The 25344-nt window shown below is 43.1% G+C and overlaps 2 protein-coding genes across 4 annotated transcripts in view; one reads left to right on the forward strand and one right to left on the reverse strand.

Moving 5' to 3' along the window:
* The first annotated feature begins 5584 nt into the window (after nt 1-5584).
* On the forward strand, nt 5585-23973 carry LOC122215236 (activator of 90 kDa heat shock protein ATPase homolog 2-like). The gene is given in 9 exon segments (XM_042930323.1): nt 5585-5751; nt 6962-7201; nt 13875-13980; nt 21664-21810; nt 22219-22236; nt 22239-22334; nt 22916-22967; nt 23107-23213; nt 23215-23973. Coding segments are annotated over 9 exon segments (912 nt in total). The 5' UTR covers nt 5585-5671; the 3' UTR covers nt 23281-23973.
* USP34 (ubiquitin specific peptidase 34) overlaps nt 23897-25344 on the reverse strand; it is a 248353-nt gene continuing 246905 nt past the window's right edge. For all 3 annotated transcript variants that reach the window (XM_042932359.1, XM_042932358.1, XM_042932360.1), the window contains one exon: nt 23897-25146. In XM_042932359.1, the coding sequence (XP_042788293.1) occupies nt 24539-25146 (608 nt within the window). In that variant the 3' untranslated portion in view covers nt 23897-24538. The remainder of the gene's footprint in view (nt 25147-25344) is intronic.

The following is a 25344-nucleotide window of genomic DNA, read 5'->3' on the forward strand; positions in this document are numbered from 1 at the left end:
CTGAGCGATCCAAGTGCCCCCAAAACATCCATTCTTATCCTTTCTCTGGGTCTTCCTATCTCATGTTGACCTCACCTGCCTTTGGACTCCTCTCCTCCCCTTGCTTCTGGGCCTTTGCCCCACCATCTGGACAGGGATCCCTTTTTCTCACCAGCTACTCCACATCAGCATATGAAAACTTGTAAAGGGAAAAGGCAAAACCTCCCTCCATCCCATATGCCCACCTAGCTACTGTCCATTTCTCTTATCCTTATCAGACATTTTGAAAGCACGCCCTCCACCTTTTCACCTCCCATAACTCCTCTGTATACTGTGACCTAGCTTCTGCTCCCATCATTCACTGACACTGCTCTCTGCAAAGGGCCCATCAACACTCTTGTTAAATCCAGAGAACAATTTCTTATCCTACCTGCACTTTCCGATATCTAACACTGCTGACCACTCCCTCTGTTATGGGCCTTGGCTTCCATGATGAAATGCCTTCTTTGTTTTCTTCCTCTTTCAGTTGCTCCTTTTCAGACTCCACCTTCTCTGCTCATCCCTTGAATGTTGCTCTCTGGAGTTCTAACCTAAGCCCTCTCCCAGCCTCTTTTCATTCTTGTCTCTCAGGGTGATATTGACTAACCAAGTGGAAAGTCTCAGCCACTGAAAAACATTTCCTCTGCTACACTCCAATATCTGACTGGCTCACAGATTCAACTTTCAAATCTCTCCCTAATCTGTGGCCTCATCTCCACCTTAAGAAATCTCCTTCCTCCCAGTTTTTGGCCCGTGCCTGTCCATTGTGCAAAGTTTATTAAGAATGATTTTTCTTTTTTAAAAATTTTTTTGAAGTTTATTTTGAGAGAGAGGTTGCATGTGTGAGCAAGGATGGGGGAGGAGGAGAGAGGGGGAGAGAGAATCCCAAGCAGGTTCCACATGTCAGCGCAGAGCCCAACATGGGGCTCAGTCCCACAAACCATGAGATCATGACCTCAGCCAAAATTGAGTTGGACACTTAACCGACTGAGCCACCAAGATGCCCCAAGAATGATTTTTCTAAAACACAAGTCCGATTATGATATTTCTCCATTTAGATCACCTGAACAGTTTTCCGTCCATGTAGTTGTCTATCCTACAAAGTCCAAGCTCCTGAGCCAGGCAAACGAGGTTTTTCATGTTGGACATTTTGGCCCCTTGCACGCTTATGTCCTGTTACCCCCTTATATCACTCCCATTCATCACCACCTTGGCACCGTGTGCTTCTTGAGGCTTCTGTGCCTGGGCGCTTCTGGGAACAGCTGCTCCCTCTGTTGTTCCTTCTCTTACTCACTCTTCAAACCTCCTCTGAGAAAAGACCTACCCAAGCACCACACTCCCTGCAGTCAAATTAGGCACTTTCTCCTCCATGCTCCCAGGGTGCTCTGTATTTGCCATGAAGATGAAGTCACACTGGTCTCCTCTACCAGAGCCGGAGCCCTGTTCACTTTTGCAGTCACTACATCATTGAGCAGACTTGGACACACAGTAGCGGTTCAGTAAATGTTGTGGTGTGATATTTACCCATCTTAGGAACAGATGGTTACAAAGGGTGGAGCCCACTGCTTTGAGCCTGAAGATGTTTTGACTGAACTTCTTCCCTCAATTTTTATTCTGAAAAAAAATTTCAAGCTTACAGAGGAGTTGCAAGAATAGTACAAGGAGCCCTCAGATATTCTTCACCTAGAGTCACAAATTGTCAACATTTTGCCACACCTGCTTTATCTGTTTCTTTTCTCCGAATCAGTTGAGTTCATTGCAGACCTCATGACACTTTACCCCCTAAATAATCTGCCCTTCTCTCCAAAGAACAAGAATGTTCTCCTTTCTAACCAAAATTCAATGCTCAGAAAATTTAACATTGACCCAATGTTATTCAATAAGCAGTCTGAAATGCAATTTAAATGCAAATTAAATTTCCCCAATTTTGTCATTTTAAACTGTTTTGGATTCAGGAGCTCTAGGATTGTGCATTGCACTTAGTTGTCACATTTCTTCAGTCATCGTCTTCTTCTTTTTTTTAATGTTTATTTTTGAGAAAGAGAGACCGAGCGCAAGTGGGGGAGAGGCAGAGAGAGAGGCACACACCGAATCCAAATCAGGCTCCAGGCTCTGAGCTGTCAGCACAGAGCCTGGTGTGGGGCTTGAATCCACGAGCCATGAGATCATGACCTGAGCCAAAGCCAGACACTTAACTGACTGAGCCACAGAGGTGCCCCCCTTTTTAAAAAGTAGTCTCCACACCCAAGGTGGGGCTCAGACTCACCACCCCAAGATCAAGAGTCGGATGCTCTGACTGAGCCACAGCCTGGCACCCCTCTCTAGTCTTCCTTTGACATTCACGAAATGTTTATTTGCAAAGAGTCCAAGCCAGCCCCATCGTGCAGCATTTCCCTCAGTTTGGGCTTTTCTGGTTGTTTCTGCATGCTTTGATTCAGATTAAGCACTTTGCACAGGAATACTGCATGGGTGACGGTGTATCCATGTCCATTTGCTCCACTGTTGGTGATGCTGAGTTTGATCATTTGGTTAAGGTGGTTAGTCTCGTTTTCTCTCTCTCTTTTTTTCCGTGCTGTAAGAAGTAGGATGTAGAGCAGTGACTGTTTTGTTTTTTTTTAGAAATGGAAAAAACCTTCCTTTATTTTTTATATATAATTTATTGTCAAGTTAGCTAACATACAGAGTATACAGTGTGCTCTTGGTTTTGGGGGTAGATTCCTCTGATTCATCTCTTGCATCCAGATTTCTCCTTTGTAAAGATCACTTCTCCCTTTTGTAATTAAGCGGCAAACTGTATGAGTTTGTGTGCGTGTGTGTGTATGAGGCACCTTCATACTGTGTGAATATGCTCTTCTCCAACAGTCTTTTACTCATCGATTCATTGATTTGTGTGTGTGGCAAAACACACGTAACAAAATTTACCATCCTAACCATTCAGTGTACAGGTCAGTGGTATTGAATACGTTCAAAATGTGGTGCAACCATCACCACTGTCCATCTCCAGGACTCTTTTTATCTTGTAAAACTGAAACTCTACACCCATTAAACAATAACTCCCATGCCGCCCTCCCCCCAGCCCCTTGCCACCACTATTCTCTCTGTCTCTGAATCTGACTACTCTAAACACTTCAGATAAGGGGAATCATGCAGTATTTGTCTTTTTGTGACTGGCTTATTTCACTTAACATAATGTTAATATGCTAAGTTCACATTAGTAGCATAAAGTGAACCTCAAGATTGATCCATGTTGTAGCATATGTCAGACTTTCCTTCCTTTGTAAGGATAATGGTCTACTGTATGCATATACCAGTTTGCTTATCCATTCATCTGTGAATGTACACTGGGTTACTTCCACATTTTAGCTGTTGTGAATAATGCTGCTCTGATCATGGGTGTACAGATATCTCTTTGAGACCCTTCACTGGTTTTTAAAGACAAATATTTTATTTTTAATTTTTATTTATTTTGAGAGAGAGAGAGAGAGAGAGAGAGAGAGAGAGAGAGAGAGAACATGCACACGCGAGAGCAGGGGAGGGGCAGAGAGGGAGGGAGAAAGAGAATCCCAAGCAGGCTCTGAGCTGTCAGCTCAGAGCTGGATGCTGGGCTCAGTCTCATGAACCGTGAAGTCATGACCTAAACAGAGAGATCAAGTGTTGGACACTTAACCAACGTACCCACCCAGGTGTCCCAAAGACAAATATTTTAATAATAATTACATTAATTCTGAAGATTTTCTTTGTGAAAATTATTTTTTGGAGCAATTTCTTTTAGGCCAATTTAAAATTTTATTTTTATTTACTTATTTATTTTTTTTTGAGAGAGAGCACAAGCTGTGGGGAGAGGGGCAGAGGGAGAGAGAGAGAATCCCAAGCAGGCTCCAAGCTTAGTGCAGAGCCAGATGCGGGGCTCAATACCATGACCTGAGCCAAACCCAAGAGTCAGGTGCTCAACTGACTGAGCCACCCAGGTGCCTAAGGTCAATTTAATTCTTGATCAATTACCTACAAAGAATAATACCTTTTCCATTTCCATTTTAATAAAGTCACTTCCATTGGGATAATTTCTTTTTGTATAAATGTTAGAAAATATTTTTGTTCACATAAAATTTTAGTAATTATAGCTTCTGCCTTTGTATGTTTTCTGGTAAGTCTTGTTTTCCCCCAGGTTACTTATATATATATAAATCTTACCATGTAATGTTCTATTAGTAATATTCTTTGTGTAATCTCTACCCGCAATGTGGGGAACAAACTCAGGACCCCGAGACCAAGTGAGGCAGCCAGGTGCCCGTCTTTATGAATTAGATAAAAGATGAAACAGCGAATCCACAAGAAAACGATGCCCACTTACTATTGCCACTGCAATTCTTCCTTATTTGACACCTCGTGTCAGCGTTCATGCCTTTGGTGAAGTAAAGCTATGAAAGGTGAAATTACAATGTTATTTTGTTTGGGGATCAATGTTATTTTGTTGACTCAACTGGGATAGCTTTTCTGAAGATGATATTGGAATGTAGCAGCTCCAGTAAGCAAATGCAGAAAATGTTCTCCCCCAGTAAATTTGATGAGCACAGAACACAGGCAAAGGAAGAAAACAGCCAGGTACTTCCACCCTTTCATTGTCATTATTCGTTTTCCCTGCTAAATAAATATCCATTGACATCTTAGTAACAGTGTCCATATAGTTGGTGCAAAGTTTTTGTAGGACGGTGAAAATTTGTGAAAGAAGTCATCAACATCCACTTAATTATTGAAAAATTGCTGTAAGCTCCAATAATAGGCGCTTGCTATCACTTTTTTTTTTTTTTTTTTTTTTTGCTTGCAATCACATTCTTTGGTCATCTATGAAGGATTATTACGTGCATAGAATGTAAACATTTCTGAAGTAACAGAACTTGGCAGTTCGTGCTGCTTGCACAGGTGTTGGAAAGGCGTGAGAACCAGGGTGAACCAACTCTGCAGGAACAGAGTAGGATTGCGGCGTGAAGAGCGTGCGCACAGCACAGACCACAGCGCACCGTGCGCGCGCTCCGAGCTGGAGTCTGTCGCACCGCGAACAGGGTGATCAAGTGCTCGGGGCGCATCCTCCAGGACCAGGTTCACCGAATACCGTTAGCGGGGCCGCTGACAGCCTGCCAGCTGCATCCCCAATACCTCCCTCAGGCGTCCCTTACCCACCACTTGCTTGCACTGAAAATGATCACTGCGATAGTAATAAAGAATCCTTAAACGGCGTCTCGGTTTTTTGCAGGCGGCCGAAGGTCCCCTTCCTGGGCTCTGCACTTGCGAGTCCCCTGGCGGGCCCGGGGCTCCTGGCTCGGGCCCCTCTCCAGCCGTACCTCTCGGACGCCTTGCCCCCATCACCCCTGCCTCCCAGACCGTGCGGCCCCGTTTGGGCTTCGCGGCCTCCCGGCCCCAACACTGCACTGCTCCGCGCGACCCCGCCTCCCGGATCCCCGGCAGGGCTCCTGCTCTCTCCGCGCCCCGCAGCGGGGCGGGGCGGCGCAGGGGGCGGGATTTTCTGGCACCTTCTGGGTGCCGCGAACGCTCGGATCTCGGGCTCGGAGGCCGGAAACGTCGCTACGGAGCCGCAGGGCATCCCGCACGGAGGCCCTTTCTTGTTCTCCGCGGAGGCCGCTCCGTCAGCGTAGACATGGCCAGATGGGGCCAGGGGGACCCGCGCTGGATCGTGGAGGAGCGGGAGGACGGGACCAATGTGAACAACTGGCACTGGTGCGGCCGGGCGGGGGCCGGGGCTTTCGGGCCTCCTCCTCCGCAGCGGCGGGCCGGATGGTGGGGCCCCTCTGCGAGCACCGGGCTCCGGGTGCCCTGCGGGGTGGGGTGGCCAGGCCTCTCGGGCCGCGGCGCTCCCTCCGTAGGGCGGGGCCTGCACAGGTGCAGAGGATTCTCCCCGCCCCCGCAGCTGCTCAGAGCGCTGCTGTAAATAAGCCTCAGGTGAGTCCGGAGACCTGGGGGCTTATCTGCACTTGGCTGTGGAACTTCAGTTTCCTTCTTATGAAACTTGGTTTGGGCCCCACGAATGGTATCTGACTTACCTGTTCAACTTTGACAGTCTGTGACCTTAAGACTCCCCCACCCCCCACCCCTCTTGTTGTTTCTAGAAGTTAAAAGGAGCTAGAGTGTGCGCGTGTGTGCGCGCTTGTCCGTTGGTCTGCGTGTAGTGGAAAGAACAGGAAATTGGATCTCAGCTGTAGATCTAACTCGATTGGCTTTTAGTGAGCCCCGCCTTCTAGGAGTTTGAGCGGTTGCACATCCTTTTTGGATGTCATCTGGAACATGGGCTTAATACTTGCCTCCCTCTCTGCCCCAGAGTTTCAGGAGGTGATGCAGCATCACTGAGGGCTGTGTTACCTCAAGGCCATCAAGCTGATGTTGAGGCAGGTCAGGGCAGAGTAAAGCCGTCAGCTTGTGAGCGGCTTATTGAAGGAGCCCTGGCCTCTCCTTTCCCAGCACCGTCACCATGACACATCAGGGACTTCTCTCACCTCGTTTCCACTCCCTAAAATGGAAGCATTTATTTGGGAAGATTGCATGAGATAATATATGTGTGAAAACACTTGATCATTTGTCTTGTGATTAAAATTAATTCGGTTATTACTGCCTTTTTGTATGGTCGCTTTGCCCATCCATTTCCAATGGGTGAGATTGCTAGACCCCTTGGCCCCAAATAAGCTAGTGTTTTGAAGACAAAATACTACTTTACATAGTGGATAATAGTATCCTAAGGAACTGAGCGGGAATATGAAAAGATATTTGGTGGAAATCTGATTTAAGAAGCACATTTGGAACTTTGAGATTGGTAGGTCTGTCAAGGCTGCCTGAGAGGAGATGAGCGGATCTCACTGCCCTGATGCCCCAGCCTGGGCATGTGGATACCAGCTGGGGCTTCCATTCATGGCTCTTCCTTTCTGGTCCCTGGCAGGACAGAGCGGGATGCTACCAGCTTGTCCAAGGGGAAGCTCCGCGACCTCCTGGTGGGCATCGTCGTGGAGAATGAGACTGGACACCGTGTGATCAGTGAGCTGAAGCAGGTAGAAGGTGAGGCTTCTTGCAGCAGCCACAAAGGAAAGCTGATTTTCTTCTATGAGTGGAACATCAGACTGAGCTGGAAAGGTAACGGGGCTCAGGGGACAGCTAGGGCTGGAGGCAGCCTTGGGGCAGAGTTGGTTCATTTATCATTCACTTGTTCAGCAGATATTTTTAGAACTGATATTAGCCTAGCACTTATTGGCCCCTGAATTGGTCTTCATAGTTACAGATACCCTTCTGTCATGTCCGACAAGCTGGGGGCTTCCCTTTCTCCCATCACACAGCTGCTTAGAGCTCTTTTTTTTTTTTTAATTTTTTTTAATGTTTATTTATTTCTGAGACAGGGATTGACAGAGTATGAACGGGGGAGGGTCAGAGAGAGAGGGAGACACAGAATCTGAAACAGGCTCCAGGCTCTGAGCTGTCAGCACAGAGCCCGACGCGGGGCTCAAACTCACAGACTGTGAGATCATGACCTGAGCCGAAGTCGGACGCTTAACCGACTGAGCCACCCAGGTGCCCCTGCTTAGGGCTCTTTGATTGCAGCTGGACTCTTGTCTGCCAGGCACTTGTGAGCCCTAGAGTTTTCTGGAGCTGCTGGAACACTCTTCTCTGTATGCGGACTCTTTTGGGTCCTTCAGGTCCTTGTCCTGAGTGAAGCCACCTATCTCTGTTATACAAAGATCGCAGGTCCCTTCCTTGTACTGTCTCCCTTCCCACTTTATTTTCCCCCACAGCACTGTTATTTGGTATCTTTATATGGTTACTTAAATATTTTATTTATCTGGTTGCCCTCCAGCCCCCATTCATCAGGGCAGGGATTTTTGAAAATACCAGCTTTATTGAGATCTGATTCACATACCATATAGTTCATCCATGTAAAGTATGCAGTTCAGTGGTTTCCAGCACACTCACAGAGTTGTGCAGCCGTCACTACAGTTGATTTTAGAACATTTTCATCACTCACAAAAACTCCTGAACTCGTTAGCAGTCATTTCCCAGTCTTTGGCAACCACTGATCTGTTTTCTGTCTCAGTGGATTTGCCTCTTCTGGACACTTCTATGAATGGAATCCTAGAGTATGTGGTCTTTTGTGAATGACCCCCCCCCCCTTTTTTTTTTAATTTTAACACCAGTATAGTTAACATAAGTGTTAAATTAGTTTCAGATGTACAATATAGGGATTGAACAATTGTATATATTACTCGGTCTCATCTTAAATTCCACATATGAGTGAAATCATATGGTATCTGTCGTTCTCTGACTTATTAAATGTTGGATGGATCTTGAGATCCATCTATGTTGTTGCATATGGCAAGATTTCATTTTTTTTTGTGGCTGAATAATACTTCGTGTGTGTGTGTGTGTGTGTGTGTGTGTGTATATATAAACATATACACACACACACACACATATATATATATATATATTGGAATAAAATATTCCATAATTTGGCTATTGTAAATAATGCTGCAATAGATATAGGGGTGCACATATTTTTGAATTAGTGTTTTCATTTCCTTTGGGTAAATACCCAGTAGTGTGATTTCTGGATCATAGGGTAGTTCTATTTTTAATTTGTTGAGGAAACTTCACACTGTTTTCCACAGTAGCTGCACCAGTTTGCATTCCCACCAACAGTACAAGAGGGTTCCCGTTTCTCCACATCCTTACCAACACTTGTTATTTCTCCTGTTGTTGTTTTCTAAAATATTTATTTATTTAAGTAATCTCTACACCCAATGTGGGTCTCAAACTCATGACCCCAAGATCAAGCCTGCCCTTCTGACTGAGGCAGCCCAGTGCCCTGTTTCTTGTATTTTTGATTTTAGCCATTTTGATAGATGTGAGGTGATCTCTCATTGTGGTTTTGAGTCGCATTTCTCTTATGATTAGTGTGTTGAACATCTTTTCATGTGTCTGTTGGCCATCTGTATGTCTTCTTTGGAGAAATGTCTGTTCATGTCTTTTGCCCATTTTTAGATTGGATTATTTATTTTTTTGGTGTTGAGTTACAGAAGTTTTTTATTTTCAAAAAAATATTTTTATTTTTTAAAGTAAGCTCTGCGTCCATTGTGGGGCTCAAACTCACAACCCCAAGATCAAAAGTCACAGGCTGTACTGACTGAGCCAGCCAGGCACCCCTGTAGAATTTCTTTGTGCCTTTTGGATACTAATCCTTTATTGGATATATCTTTTGCAAATATATTCTCCCATTCAGTAGGTTTTTAGTTTTGTTGATCATTTCCTTTGCTGTGCAGAAGCTTTTTATTTTGATGTAATCGCAATAGTTTATTTTTGCTTTTATTTTCCTTACCTCAGGAGACATATCTAGAAAAGAGTTGCTGTGGTTAGTGTCAGAGAAATTACTGCCTGTGTTCTTCTATGACTTTTATAGTTTTGGGTCACACATGGAGGTGATTGGCTCCTTTCACTTAGCATAATGTTTTCAAGACTCATCCATGTTGTAGCATGTTTCATTCCTTTTTATGGTTGAATGATATTCTGTTGTACAGATATAGCATGTTTTGTTTATCTGTTCATCAGCTGATGAACATTTGTGTTGTTTTCATTCTTTAAGTCATTTGGTTAGGGATGGATTGGTTTTGTTTCCAGGCCCAGATCACTGTCTGGAACGTTGTGTGTTTGTTAAAAGAGTAAGTTTCTGCTGTGGTGCCTAGTTCCTGGCTGACAGACAGTCTGGGCTCAGTGAATACTTGTTGAAATAATCATGGATATGAAGACAAAGGGGAAAAGGAAGAGGAGGGGAGAGGGAGAGATCTAGTTGTAGAAGATTGTACTGAGTTAAAGTTTGGGCCTTTGCCCAGGAGTCGGCTCCTTTCTTGAGAGTTGGGTTAGAGAGTTCCACAGCAAGCTGGCCTTGGGCTTTTGCCCTACTGGCCGCTTTGCTAGAGCTGGGCTTGAGCCCAGGAAGGTGCTCCACAAGTGTCAAAAGTCCACTCCTGCCTGGGACCTTCTGGCTAGAGGTTTTCTCTCTGTTGCTCCTTCATTGTCTGCTGTTGGCTGGACATGGCAGGGTCTGGCACCTTACACCCTCACCCTACCCCACCCCCAGCACAGGGCTCCGAGTGTCCCAGGGAATCTCGTGGCCTTGTGTCTCTTCTGTCTCCCTCACTTCAAAGTGGCAACCACCTCCTTTGTGAGATAAGACTCAGCTACTCCAAGACAGGGCTGAGGATGCCCTACCCTCACCCCTTGTGCTTTTCTCCTCTAGCAGTGAGCCCCAGAGGTGGCAAGTGGGACCCTCTGGGGAAGAGTCAACACTGGTCATTTTTTTTTTCTTTTTTAAATTAAACTTTAATTTTTTCCCACCTTTATTGAGACACAGTTGATTTATAACACTGTATAAGGTTAAGGTATATGGCCTGATGGGGTGTGTGTGTGTGTGTGTGTGTGTGTGTGTGTGTGTGTGTATTAGAAATGATGATCACAATAAGGTTAGTTAACACATCTCTCATCCCATATAGTTACCATTTTTGTGTGTGTATGTTGAGAACTTTTCAGATTTACTTTCTTACTAACTTTCAAATATATAATATAATAATGTTAACTGTAGTCATCAGGCTGTATATTACATCCTCAGAACTTACTCTTCCTGTAACTGGAAGTTTGGACCCTTTGTTTCCTTTGACCACCTTCAACACCACTGGCTCCCTGCAACCACCAAACTACTCTCCGTTTCTAGGAGTTTGATTTTTTAGATTTCACATGTAAATGAGATATCATTTTTGTCGTTGTCTGACTTTTTTTCACTTAGCATAATGCCCGCAGGGTCCATCCATGTTGTTCCAAATAGCAGGATTTCCTTTTTTTTTTTTATGACTGAATAATAGTGTGTGTGTGTGTGTGTGTGTGTGTGTGTGTGTGTGTGTGTGTACACCACATTTTCTTTATCCATTTATCCATCAGTGGATACTTCAGTTGTTTCCATGTGTTAGCAACTGTAAATAATGCTGTAGTCAACATGGAGGTGCAGATGTCTCTTAGATAGTGATGTTATTTCCTTTGGATATAAGTAAATCCTTGGATTGTGAGTAACTTGTTCTGTGAGCGTTCTGCAAGACAAGCAAACATTTCCAGTAAATTTTAACTCAGTAAATGAGCAATATCTTGCAGTGCGAGTAGTAGGTGACGCCAAATGGCACATGATCACAACCGATCACAACTGAGCCCACAACAAGCACAACTTGAAAACAGTTGGGTAGACAAATGCTTTGGATTACAAGCATGTTTCTGGAACGAATTCTGGTTACAAACCAAGGTTTTACTGGTATACCCAGAAGTGGGATTGCTGGATCATATGGTACTTCTGTTTCAATTTTTTTGAGGAACCTCCATCCAGTTTTCCACAGTGGCTGCATCAATTTGCATTCCCACCAACAGCACACAAGGGTTCCCTGTTGTCCACATCCTCACCAACACTTGTTACCTCTTTCTGATCCTGGCCATTCCAGCACATGTAGGGTGATCCCTCATTGTGATTTGGTTTTTTGTTTTTTAAACTTAAAATTTTTTTATTTTATTTTTGAGAGAGAGAGAGCAGGAGAGAGGGGCAGCGGGAGAGGAAGAGAGAGAGAGAGAGAGAGGGAATATGAGAATGAATTGCAAGCAGTCTCCACACCCAGCTCGGAGCTCAAATGGGGGCTTGATCCCATGACCCTGAGATCATGACCTGAGCCAAAATCAAGAGTCAGACGTTCAACCAACTGAGCCACCTAGGTGCCCCTGTTCCCATAGATCTTTTTGTTTTGTTTTGTTTTTTTAATTTTTGAGAGAGCGTGCATGTGCAAGTGGGGGAGAGGGAGAGGAGGGGGAGAGAGAAAGAGAGAGAGAGAAAGACAAAGACAAAGAGAGAAAGAGAAAGGGAAAGAGAATGAATCCTAAGCAGGTTCCACACTGAGACTCCCAAGCTCCCACTCCCGGCTTGATCTTACCACCATGAGATCATGACCTAAGCCAAAATCAAGAGTCAGCTGCTTTACCCACATGCCCCTCATTGTGATTTTGATCTGCATTTCCCTGATGATTAGTATGTTGAGTACCTTTTCATGTACCTGTCATCTATTTAAACATCTCCTTTGCGTAAGTGTCTATTTATGTAGTTTGCCCATTTTTACTGGGATTATTATTTCTTTTTTTTTCTTTTTTTTTTTTTTTTTTTTGGTGGTTGTCAGGTTTTAGGAGTTCCTTATATACTTTGGATATTAACTTCTTATCACATAAGGTTTACAAATATTTTCTCCCATTCTGCATGTTGCCCTTTCATTTTGTTGACTGATTTTTTTCTTTGCGGAAGCTTTTTAGTTTGAGATGGTCCTACTTGTTTCGCTTTTGTTGCTTGTGGTTTTGGTGTTACATCCAAAAATCATTGCCAAGACTGCTGTCAGGGAGCTTTTATCCTCCTTCTAGGAGTTTAATGGTTTCAAATCTTAACATTTCAGTCTTTAGTTCATTTTGAATTAATTTTTTTGAGTGGTATAAGATAGGGGTCCAGTGTGTCAGTCTTTTGCATGTGAATATTAAGTTTTCCCAGTAGCATTTATTTATTAAAACAAATTTTTAATGTTTATTTAGTTTTGAGAGAGCATGAGCAGGGGAGGGGCAGAGAGAGAGGAAGACACAGAATCCGAAGCAGGCTCCAGGCTCTGAGCTGTCAGCACAGAGCCTGACATGGGGCTCAAACCCATGAGCCATGAGATTGTGACTTGAGCTGAAGTTGGACACTTAACCGACTGAGCCATGCAGGTACACCTTCCCAGTACCATTTAATGAAGAGACTGTCTTTTACCCACTGAGTATTCTTGCTTACGTTGTCAAATATAAGTTGACCATATATGTATGGATTTATTTCTGGGCTCTTGATTCTGTTCCATTGGTCTTTGTCTGTTTTCATGTCACTACTATTTTGTTTTGATCTCTGTAGTTTTGTAGTGAAGTTTGAAATCAGGAATTATGATGCCTCCAGCTTTGTTTTTCCTTCTCAGGATTGCTTTGCCTGTTCAGGGTGTTTTGTGGTTTCATGCAAATTTTAGAATTCCATTGGCATTTTGATAGGGATTGCATTGAATCTATAGATGCTTCTTATTTGCTTTCTTCTGATAACTTTGGGCTTTGTTTTTTTCTGGCTCGTTGAGGTATAAGGTTAGGTTCTTTATTTGAAATCTTCCTTTTCTTGATTTATGTGCTCATCACTACAAACTTCCTGCTTAGAACTGTTTTTTCTACATCCCATAGGTCTTGGTGTGTGTGTTTCTATTATTTGTCTCAAGTTATTTTTTTTTTAATTTTTTTAAAGTTTTTATTTTTTAATGTTTATTTATTTTTGAGAGAGACAGTGTGTGGCGGGGGCGTGGGGTGGGGTGGCAGAGAGAGAGGGAGACACAGAATCCGAAGTAGGCTCCAGGCTCCAGGCTCCGAGCTGTCAGTGCAGAGCCTGACGTGGGGCTCGAACTCATGAACCAGTGAGATCATGACCTGAGCCGAAGTTGGCCTCTTAACTGACTGAGCCATCCAGGCACTCCTGTCTCAAGTTATTTTTAAAATTTCCCTTTTGATTTCTTTGAGCCATTGGTTCAGAAATGTTTTATTTAATTTCCACGTATCTGTGAATTTTCCAGCTTTCCTCCTGTTACTACTTTCTAGTTTCATACCATTGTGGTTTGAAAAGATACTTAAATTTTTATATTTTTTAATTTGTTGAGACTTGTTTAGTGTCCAATGTGATTTATCCCAGAAGATGTTGTGTGGATCCTTGAGAAGAATGTACATTCTGTTGATATTTAAAGGATTGTTCTGTATATGTCTGTTAGTTCCATTTGGTCTATAATGTTCAAATCTGCTGTTTCCTTATTGATTTTTTGTCTGGGTGATCTCTCCACTGTTGAGTATGGGGTATTAAAGTCTCCAATTATTATTATATTGCCAGTTATTTCTCCTTTTAGTTAATCTATCAGTATTTGCTTTATATATTTAGGTGCTTCAATGTTAGGTACATAAATATTTACAGTTGTTATATCTTCTTGATGAATTGATCCCTTTACCATTATATAACAACCTTACTTAGGTTTTTTTTGACCATCTTTTTTTCTTAATATTTTGTTTAACACAAGTATAGCTACTCCTGCTTTTTTGTTTTTTGGTTGCCATTTGCTTGAAATATCTTTTTCACCCCCTCACTCTCACTGTCATGCTAAAGTGAGCCTCTGTGTTACAGGCAGCAGATTATTGGATGTTGTCTCTTATTTCTTTTTAATCCACTCAGCCATTCTGTGTCTTTTGATTGGAGAATTTAATGGTTTATGTTTAAAGTAATTCTTGATAGGTAACAACTTACACTTGCCATTTTGTTGTTGCCTGTTTTGTAGATCCAATGTTCTTCCTTCTTTTCTTGCTGTCTTCCTTGGTGATCTCATGCCTTTTTGTGGTGGTGTGCTTTAACTCCTTTATCATAATCTTTTGTGTACCTACTACAGGTTTTCCTCAGGTCGTTACCCTGAGACGTACATGAAATGTCTTATATTTATAACATGCTATTTAAACTACTAAGACCTTTGATAGCATACAGAAATTTATACTTCTGCCTTCCTCATATTTTAGGTTCTTGATGTTATAATTTGCATATTTTTATATTCTGTATCTAGTAATAAATTATTGTAGTTAGGATCATTTTTAGTATGTTTAGCTTTTAAATTAGAGTTGTAATTGAATTATGCAACACCATTACAATATTAGATCTAACTTTGACTATATATTTACTCTTAATATATATATATACTATGTATATTACTGTTATTGGTGGATTTTACACATTCTTATGTTTAAAAAATTTTTTTTTTTTTTTTTTTTTTTTTTTTTTTTTAATTTTTTTTTTTTTTTCAACGTTTTTTTTTTTTAATTTATTTTTGGGACAGAGAGAGACAGAGCATGAATGGGGGAGGGGCAGAGAGAGAGGGAGACACAGAATCGGAAACAGGCTCCAGGCTCCGAGCCATCAGCCCAGAGCCTGACGCGGGGCTCGAACTCACGGACCGTGAGATCGTGACCTGGCTGAAGTCGGACGCTTAACCGACTGCGCCACCCAGGCGCCCCTAAAAAAATTTTTTTTTAATATTTATTTACTTTTGAGAGAGACCGAGCATGAGTGGGGGAAGGGCAGAGAAAGAGGGAGACACAGAATCTGAAGCAGGCTCCAGGCTCTGAGCTGTCAGCACAGAGCCTGATGTGGGGCTCAAACTCATGAACTTTGAGATCATCACCTGAGCCGAAGGCCAGTGCTTAGCCAACTGAGCCACCCAGGAGCCCGTCACATTCTTATGTTTTTATGATGCCAATTTCAAATAACCTATCTTCTCATTCACTAGTTTTTATATCTGCTTGGTCAATTTAGCCGTTCAAGCTTTCTGTGCAGTTCTTCAGTCATTGTATTCTTCAGCTCTGGGATTTCTGCTTTGTTTCGTTGTGGTACTTCTCATTTTGCTCATGTATTATTCTCTTAATTTTATTTAGCTGTCTGTCCTTCTTGTTAAAATGTAACTTTTTTTTTTAATTAAAAAAAATTTTAAATTTATTTTAGAGAGAGAAGAGTGCAAGTGGGGGAGAGGGGCAGAGGGAGAGAATCCCAAGCAGGCTTCAGTGTGGAGCCTGATGCGGGGCTCAATCTCATGACCCTGGGACAATGACCTGAGCCAAAATGAAGAGTTGGACGCTCAACCAACTTAGCCACCCAGGCTCCCCAAGAAATTGATTCTTTTTTTAAAAAAACGTTTGTTTATTTTTGAGGGAGAAAGAAAGCATTGGGGAGGGGCAGAGAGAGACAGAAACACAGAATTTGAAGGAGGCTCTGGGCTCTGAGCTGTCAGCACAGAGCCTGACTTGGGTCTCGAACCCACAAGTGGTAAGATTATGACCTGAGCTGAAGTTGGATGCTCAACTGACTGAGCCACCCAGGTGCCCCAGAGGTTTATTCTTAATTACTGATTATATAGTTCATGGATCTCTATTTCTTTAGGATCTGTTATTGGAGCTTTGTTAGTTTCCTTTGGTGGTGTCATGTTTACCTGATTCTTCATGAGCCTTAATTCCTTGCATTGGTATCTGCACATATAAGTGGTTTCCTTTTCCAGACTTTACCAGTTTGCTTCAGTAGGAAAAATCTTCACCATTCAGCTTAGCTTGAATGGGTTACTGGGTGGGTCAGCTAGTAGCATTCATGGTAGGCAGGGCATGCTGTCAGGGTCTCTAGTTGGGTGAGACCACTGCTCATGCTCTGTGGTTGGGGGTCAGGGCTCTACTAGCTGGGCTCCTTGGTAGGGTGGGTCTGCTTGTTGGGCTCTGTGTTCAAGCAGGGCTGCTGGGCAGGCTTTCGGACTGGGTGTGGCTGTTGGCTGTGTTACATGGTCACTTGGGGTCACTAGCTGGGCTCTGTAGTTACCTCTGATCCGGTGGGGTTACTGGATGTGTCCTCTGGAAAGGCAATGCCACTGGTTGGGCTCTGATTGGGCAGCACTATGGGTGGGTCTCCACCATTGCTCCTGGTTGGGTGGTGTCTTAGACCATCCTGACCAGATGGTTCTGCTGGCTAGACTCTGTTGAGGTCAGGCCACAGGCAGAGTTTCATGATTGGACCTGATCTCAGGCTGTGCTCTGTGATCAGACTGTGCCCCAGAAGTCTGCAGGCCTGGTTTCGAGATCAGGTAGCCTCTGGTTGTGCTCTGCTCTTGAGCAACATTGCTGGCTGGGTTCTCTGGTGGGGATGGACCTCCAGCTGTATCCTGTAGTTGGTTGGGGCTAGGGACTGTGCTCTGTGGCTGGGTAGGGTCACTGCCTGGGCTCCCTATCTGGGCAAGGCCACAAGATGTGTCCAGCATTTGGGCAGAATTGTAGGCTGTGCTTCAAGGCTGCTTAGGGACACTCTTCAGGCTCCCTGCTTATAGGACCAGAAGCTGTGCTGAACAGTTGGGCAGGGCTGCTGGTTTGGCTTCCTGCGCAAGTGGGGCTAGAGGATGGGCTCTGTGGCTGCCCAGATTCTGTAGTCGGGCTTCTGTCAGCAGTTGAGTGGGTCTGCAAATTTGCTTCTTTGCCTGGGTGGGGCAGTAGAATGGGCTCTACAGCTGGTTTCAGCCAGTTGACTAGGAGTCCAAATCAGGCATAATCGCCAACCAAGCGCCCTGGTCACATAGGGTACCAGCTGAGCTCTGCAGATGGGCAGAGTCACTGGCTGGAATCTTTGCTCATGCACTGCTGCAAGCAAGAACACCGTCCAACAAGATCTGCGCTCTGGTTATTGAAAGCCCTGCCCCCGCTTCTGATTCCCAGTGGTCCCTGTTAGCTGAGACCCCAGAAGGGCTTCCTGGGAAGCATCCCACAATGCTCGGGGATCTGGATGTCCACTTTTTTTCCCATTGAAGAAACCACAGCTCTGTGCTGGCCTCAGGAGGGGCAGTTTGGTCAGTGTTACCACTTCTCTTACCCTTCTCTTTGGTCCTTGTCTTTGGTCCACCAAGGGTGCATCTCCCTTGCTTCTGCATTCTGGGATTCTCAGTGGTGTCTTGCCTGTGGATAGATAGCTGCTAGTTGGTCTTGTGAGGGGGACTGAAGTTGGGGATAACTACATTGCCATCTTGATGTTGTCACTGAAATCAGCACTTTGGTATTGAAAGAAATCTAGCTGCGTGGGGCCCAAGCATAACTTCCCTAAGTCACAGCCTGTCTCCCTTCACGCTTTCCATGATTGCAACTCCGTGCCCCTTTCTGGCCTCCCATCCCTTATGTGACTGCTCTTCAAGACAGCCCTTTATCCTGCTTTGATCCTGGTAAAGATTATTGGGGGAGGAAAACAGACACATGGGTTAAAGGCCCACTTACTTGTCTTATGCCTCCACCTGGCCCCTAATTTTGTGTGCACTTTCATTGGCTGGGTTTTACCTCCACATTTGCTGTTTGCCTATCTCTGTTGTAGGCCAGAACACCTGTGTGCTGGGAAAGCCTTGAGCTTGCCGTGTCACCATCTGTGGTGCACCCTGTGTGGAGGGTGGGCTGTTTAGTTAAGGCAGTTTGGCATAAACCAGTTGTTACTTTACAATTGAAGAATGTATTTTGTTCATTTCAAGTGTAATTAAAGAATCTGGTGCAAAGCACAAGGGATTGATTGAAATACTCAGCCTTTCTGAAGAAAATGAAGTAGATGACACCGAGGTGAGGTATCTGTTTTTTTGTTTTGTTTTGTTTTTTAAGTCCAAGCTTCTGCTGTATACGTTGGGCATTTGAAAAACTATTGAATACACTTTGTGATTCCTGTGCAGTGGTTGTGGTGTATTGTAAAGGGTTTGTTTGCCAAGAAGGTTTACTATGCTGGGTGGGCGGGGGGCAGTGTGGGGTGTGGAGTGGAGCCGTGTAGGAAAGAAGAGGAAGCCCCAGACTGCCCCATGCACCAGGTGTAGTCCTTGGGCAGGTGACCACGCCCTCCACAGCCTTTTCATCTGTGAAGTGGGACTAATTCGTCTTTCAGGGGTGGCATCAGATAAATGTGACAGTGTATGGTCTGTTAAGTGCTTAGGCGGATGTGCAGCTTGGTGAATGGGGTTTTGTTTCTGCATCTCTGCTGTTTCCTTTGAATGTGAAAATATTCAGCTTTTAGCTGTGATTGTATCGCATGGTTTTTCAGAAACTAGTTAGTCCATGTTGCTTTTGATTAGCTCTCCTAGTTCTCCTGGGAGCTAGAGCCTTGTGGAACACCCAGGCTTGATTCTCAGTGATTGCCCTCTTGAGCCGAAAGCTTGGTTCTGGGGAGGGACCATTTGTACAGCAGCCATATTTTCCAAACCAAGATAATTTGACAAAGGGGTTTTGATTTGTGAATGTATTTAAATATGAAGGCTTACAAAGACATAAAAATTAAATTATACTGAGAAACATACAACCTCTCCCTTTATTAAAGGTTATAAAATGCTATACAGATGGGGCTGTCTCGGGCACCTGGGTGGCTCAGTCGGTTAAGCATCTGACTTCAGCTCAGGTCATGATCTCACAGTTCATGAATTCGAGCCCTGCATTGGGCTCTGTGTTGACGGCTCAGAGCCTGGAGCCCGCTTTAGATTCTGTGTCTCCCTTTCTCTCTCTGCCCCTCTCCTGCTCGCCCTCAAAAAAAAAAAAAAAAAAAAGGGGGGGGGGCGCTGTCTCATACACATCTTCAGACATGTGGTTGACGCCTTTAAGGACTGTGATTTCACGTCGCTATATTCAGCATGATGAAAAGTTTTTCATCAGCGTATTAAACTGGTCTTTTCGGTTCAACCCTTGGTGGCATTACAGAATAAAGTGGGACCCAGGATCTGGGACCATACCCATCTCAAGTGAATCATAGGGATGTGAAATATTTTAAACCAACATCTCTTTTTATTCTGAGAATACCACAGAGGCATTGCCAGAGCCAGAATGGCCTTCTGATGCTTCCCTCTGTCTGCCTCCTCCCCACTCTTACTGTCCCTTTTTCTCCCTCCCTCTTCCTTTCTTCCTCCCTACCAAAAAAGTGTAGCCCAAGGCCGTGTTACATGGGAACTCGATTTTCCTAATGACAGTGGCTTTGGGGTACTAGACCAGCGCTGTTCAATAGAAATACAATGCAAGCCACATATGGAATTTAAAATTTTCGAGTAGCCATATTAAAAAAGTTAAAGGAAACAAATGAAATTAATTTTAATATTTATATTTTTATTTAACCGAATGTATAAAAATACCATTTAAACATGTAATTAGTATCAAAATTATTGGGATTATTTTACAGTCTTTTTTTGTACTAAATCTTCAAAGTCTGTTGTGTGTATTATTTCACACTCGTAGCACATCTCAAATCAGACCAGCCACATTTCAAGTGCTCAATAGCCAAATGTGGCTAGTGGCTACCATACTGGACAGCGCATTTCTAGACCCTGATAAAAGCCATGGGGTGTGACTACATCATCAATAGCATACATACACATATACACACAACATTTTGTATGCAAATTAAGGAGTTCACATTTCTAAGAAGTCCCCTTAAGATCTGGCCATCAACCCAGTCAGTGGACCTTGGATTAAAAAATCCTTACAGCTTTTCAGTCTGTGAAGAAACCTGGCACATCTCTCACATCCACTTCTTCCCCTTCCCTCACCGTCATAGTGCTTCTTCCAGCCATGTGTCCTGATGTTGTAAGAGTACATCAAACCAGATTTTTATGTTTGTATGTTTCTGATTTGTAGATGAACGTGAGTAAAAAGAAAGGAGATGGGGATATACTGAAGGATCTTATGAAAACTGCAGGCACCGCCAAGGTCAGAGAGGCCCTTGGAGATTACATGAAGGCACTTAAGACGGGTAGAAGGCCACCCTTGTGAACCAGTGTGTCCCTTTTCTAGTTACCCAAGTTCTGCTCTGTACTTGGATTTCCAGGTTAGGGTTATGTCTGAGGCTTCCGAAACAACTCTTTATGCTGCAGGATAAAAATTGTAGTCTGGAGGTTGAGAGCTAGTTACAAGTAAGTGCACGATTAGTGACTATCGGCATTGTATACATTGCGAACTGTTTTGCCTACAGAATTGCTAAGACTTTTCTGGAATAATTTATTCAGTTGTTTGTATAATTACTTGTTTATCTTCCCTGCTACACTGTAAGCTCTAAGGTGGCATGGAAGGTGTCTTATTGACTGCTGTATCTCCAGCTTCTAGCACAATGCCTGACACATAGTAGGTGCTTATTAATAAATCTTTGTTGAATATCGAATGAATGAAAGGTATTACAGGTATAGTTGAGATAATTCCTGAGGAACTCCTAGATAATTCCTGCACTGCGTGGAAGTGAGGTTATTGTCTTCTTCCCTAAAATTGACATTTAAAAGGAAATGGAGAATACCTTGCAGGTATGAGCTGTGGTGGCCAATACGTAGGGAGGGAAGAGGAAGTGCTTAATGAGAATATTTAAAGCTCTAAATGATGGAGAGCTGCAAAGGCTAGTGAGGAAGGCCAGTTCATCCATCTTTGTATCCTGTGCCATTGTTTTGGGAAATGATGAAATGACACTTTCATCCTTGAGGGAAGGGAATGTATAAATAGGGTTTCTTGTGGGATAAATACTGAATTTAGTACAAGACAATGCTCCAAAGGCAGGGTTTTTTGGTAGGCAGATTACAAAACCTGGTGATGTTGTGGTTCACCTACCACAGTGGAAAACACCGCTTCAGACTTTTGGTTTAGGAGGTTTGGGATCCCATTCTTGGAATCTGGTGGTGGGAATTGACAGCCTTTGGCCTTAAGTGCTGTTGTCCTTCATCTGCTTATCTTTGTGCCCTCTGGGCCATATGTACTTGTCCAAGTAGGATTTGGGGTGTTAAGCCATGGCCTGGGAGTAGAACAGAGCCGAGGAGCTAGCTCATAGCCACAATGAGCTGTTTCACAGTAACTGGGATTGGTGGTGCTAAAAAGGCTTTTCATGCTCTTTCCATGCGTCTGGAAGGTATAGTGTGGAATTTGAGGACCTTTTGGTAAGACTGAAAGACTGAATTTTTAAATCTAAGTAGCTTTATCTCCTGGCATGCTATTTAGTTATCCTTTGGAACATCTACTCTTCTTGAGATTCACGCTTCATCTCCAATGGGTTTGGGTGTGAGGATCCCCACGGTGACACTGCACATGACCGAACTGTTTGACCCAACTGTAGAGCAGCTGTACAGCATCTTCACTGTGAAAGATGTAAGTAACTTCCCAAGCTAGGGCCCCCAGTGCTGATGTGGGGAGAAAATGTGCCACTAAGAACTGGAGCTGGTTTTTGGTTTCCCAGATAGCCATGTTTTTTTTATGATTGAAGAGACCTAGCGTGGTGGTGACAGAGGGCTTTAGGATAACTTCTAAAAAAATTTAAGGGGCTAAAAGATGGGCATTTTTAGGGAAATATGTCTGCACTTAGGGGATACAATACTGGGTTTTCTCCTTCAGAAAGGGAGAGAAAGCTGTAAGTAAATGCTATTGAGGATTAGGAAAAAAACAAAAAAACAAAAACCCCAAACCATAGTGATGATTTTGTTAATACTTTGCCTTTAGGTTCAAAAGGTGATAGGGCATGATGGGATGACATGTCTCTTGTATGTTTTACTTGGTTAGCTGGTGCAGAAATTTTCTAAATCTCTTGCTATAAATCTCTTGCTATATTAGAAGCTGAAAAAGGAGGGACATTCCAAATGTTTGATGGGAAAATCACCGGCGAATATGTAGAATTGGTAAGTAAGCTTTAGGGTTAAAGAAAAGTAAGCTGGGACTGACCCTTCTGTTACATTGCTTTTTAAAAATCTCTGTTTTTAATTTGCTTTTTTATCTGAGTTCACAGAAACTTGAGAAATTTATAAAATTGGTTATGGTAAAAAGTTACGTATACTTGGTGTAGAACAAGTAAATGTTACAAATACTAAGTAGTGATAAAGATGAAGCCTTAGTTGCATAGTAATTGTACTGGTTTTAGAAGAAAGAAGTATAGTTAATTCCCCTCAACTCTTGGTCTAGAAGTTTCACATTTCTGCCACCTAAATCACTAGGGTCTGTGTTGCCCAGTGTCACCCTTGACATCAGCCCAGTTTTGGTTACCACTGTCACTATACTTCTGTCCTTGATGTTACTGCTGTTAAGGACATTGTGGCACCTAGAACAATGGATTCTCAGTGATGCTGGCATATAACCTGGAAGATGGGACTGTATGTTGTTTGTTGATTACCTTTAGTACCTCAGGAGTTTTAATGAAAGGATTTTCTGTGTTGCACTGGAAGTTTTAAAAGATGTCTTAAGGGAATTTCCCCTGTATTTTTAGTTGACAAATAAAAAGATCGTCATGAAATGGAGATATAGGAACTGGCCAGAAGGTATGTTAGTAGTATCCTTTGTTATAAGAATTGGGAAACACTCAAGATTTCTCCCCCCACCCCCACTGTAATAAGCCAGTTGTAGTACTGTATGGATAGTTTTCATAATGCAGTAATAAGCTCCTTCTTTTTCTTCTAGAACACCATGCGACAGTTGCACTGAATTTTGTGCCTACTCCAGGGCAAACGGAATTGCAGTTGGACTGTAAAGGAGTTCCTGTTTGTAAAGAAGAGGGCATGATAATCCTGTTGGCAGAAGCAGCATTTTGAAGAAATAAAATGTTTAGTGAAGCTGACTACCCTAAATGGTTGAATTAGTTAGAAGATTTTGTAAGTCTACCTCTTCTCAATCCTTTTAAAAAAGAAAACACCCTTAATTTATATTGGATGAAATCCATGACCTCTTACAGAATTCAAAACATTGTTTGAATCTTTACTATGCTTGGACTCTCATTGGGTTAAAAGTAGCAAGCAATGTGGAAATTAGGTATTAACCTTACCTCCCATAGATGCTCCTCTGGGAACAGATTGAGCCTCTGAGTACAGATAGTTGAAGTTTCCCACTAAAGCTTGTCCTGGCAAGCCACTCTGTAGTTTTAGTTCAGGAAGACAAAAAAGTAAGTGGCATGTCGATACTTTTCCTTTATTTCACTTCAGGGTTTTAAGGTCTGTAGCTCTTTAGGTAGCATAGCAGCCATGTGTTCAGAAGCATGTTGGAGTGAGGTGCCTTGGGCCTTGTCATCAGGCTACTCCCCACAGTGGTTATGCACTCCAGGCGGAGGACTGACAGGCTGCGGGGCAGCTTACGTTCTGGATCGCCGCCAGCACTAAGGAAATAGAGTATGATGGAGAAATGCTTCCCTCCCGCTCAGTGTCCTCATTACTTTCATCTGAGAAGACTAAAGCAATGTTAAATGTAAACAAATGAAAAGTCATCACAATCAGTTTAATTAAGTGCACAGAATAGCAATCAGTCATGTCAATAAAAATAAAACAATTAATTTTACATCAAGTGTGCTTTATTTCCTCCACAGGTATTCTGTTAAATAAAGCACCATTTATATACTGCCAGGCCACAGCTAAAGAGGATTCTTTACAGAATCAAATTTCTTGTGGTTGTTCCGTATACAAGTAAACTTAATTTTGATAATAAGAACCACAGCGATCGGAGGCGACCTGCCTCTATTATAAGGTACAAAACTGGCACAGAGGACACCATATTATACACAGTAAAAATGCTGTAAGTTTAAATTACATTGTACAGGGCCAGGGAACCCTGTTCCTCCCAGACAGCCATATTAAATGAAAGCCACTACAGTGAACTCTTAATTACATAAAACATATCCGTTATCTGATTGCCCTTTAGAAAGTATACTGAAGATGCAAATTTTTTCATCTGGAGTTCTGCCTGACCAAGAATTAAGCCTATAAATCTATCTTGCCATTCAAGCAGAGAGCACTGGACAAACTGAAGCACAAAAACAGAAATAAGCAAAACTTATACAAACAGCTTTGGGGGTGGGGGATGGAGATAAGGGACCTTAAAAGTAGTAGACATGCTACATCTAATGTCAAGAAGCAGCTTGGTTTCCTTTGCCAGATATCCTTGTGATCACATGGATTGTAGATTCAATGGTCCTACACAGAGTATCTAAAATGTCGTGTTGCTGCATGTGACTAAAGAGTCCTCTGGAATGGCCACAACTGAGTGATAGAGCAGCCTCAGGGTCCTGGGAGGGCAAAGCTTGACCATCACAGCTTCTCAAGTCAGCTAAGTCAGAGAGAACTGCAGAGATAGAAGTAGAAGGGAACTCAGACTCTTCCTCAGCTAGGTTAGAATCCTTGGAACAGTGGAGGTCCTTGAACTCTTTACAGTCTTCAAATCTACCTTCGTTGGACTGTTCTTCTGCATGCTGTGACCTGATACTTGACATGTCTTCTGAAAACGAAGATGGAACTTCCATTCGATATTCTTTAACAGAACTATTTTCAGGGGAAGGAAGATCTTGCTCAGTTCCTGGATCAATAATTGAAGAGTCTCTTGTCTCATTGTCTGAAGTGCTAGTTGGGGTTAGGACCTCCCTAGTTTCTGTTTTCATGTCGCTGATACAGCTGTCTACAGTGTGCTCCTCATCACTGCTAACACGCCTTCTTTTAACAGGAGTTGCCCCTTCATCATCTGTAAAAATGAACATCATTCTCTGAAAGGAGTCATTGAGATCACACTGGGGCGGGGGGGTGTTTGCGGGAAATTTTGTTCTTAGCATTTATACCCAGGAGACCCAACTGAACATACAGCTATTACAAAGTCAGTTACACTGAGTGTATTCTTCCCCCTCTCCCACCCTGAAGGTATAATTAATATTAGTCCACAAAG

Source organism: Panthera leo, chromosome A3 (assembly GCF_018350215.1).
Source record: "Panthera leo isolate Ple1 chromosome A3, P.leo_Ple1_pat1.1, whole genome shotgun sequence".
NCBI classification, from domain to species: domain Eukaryota; kingdom Metazoa; phylum Chordata; class Mammalia; order Carnivora; family Felidae; genus Panthera; species Panthera leo.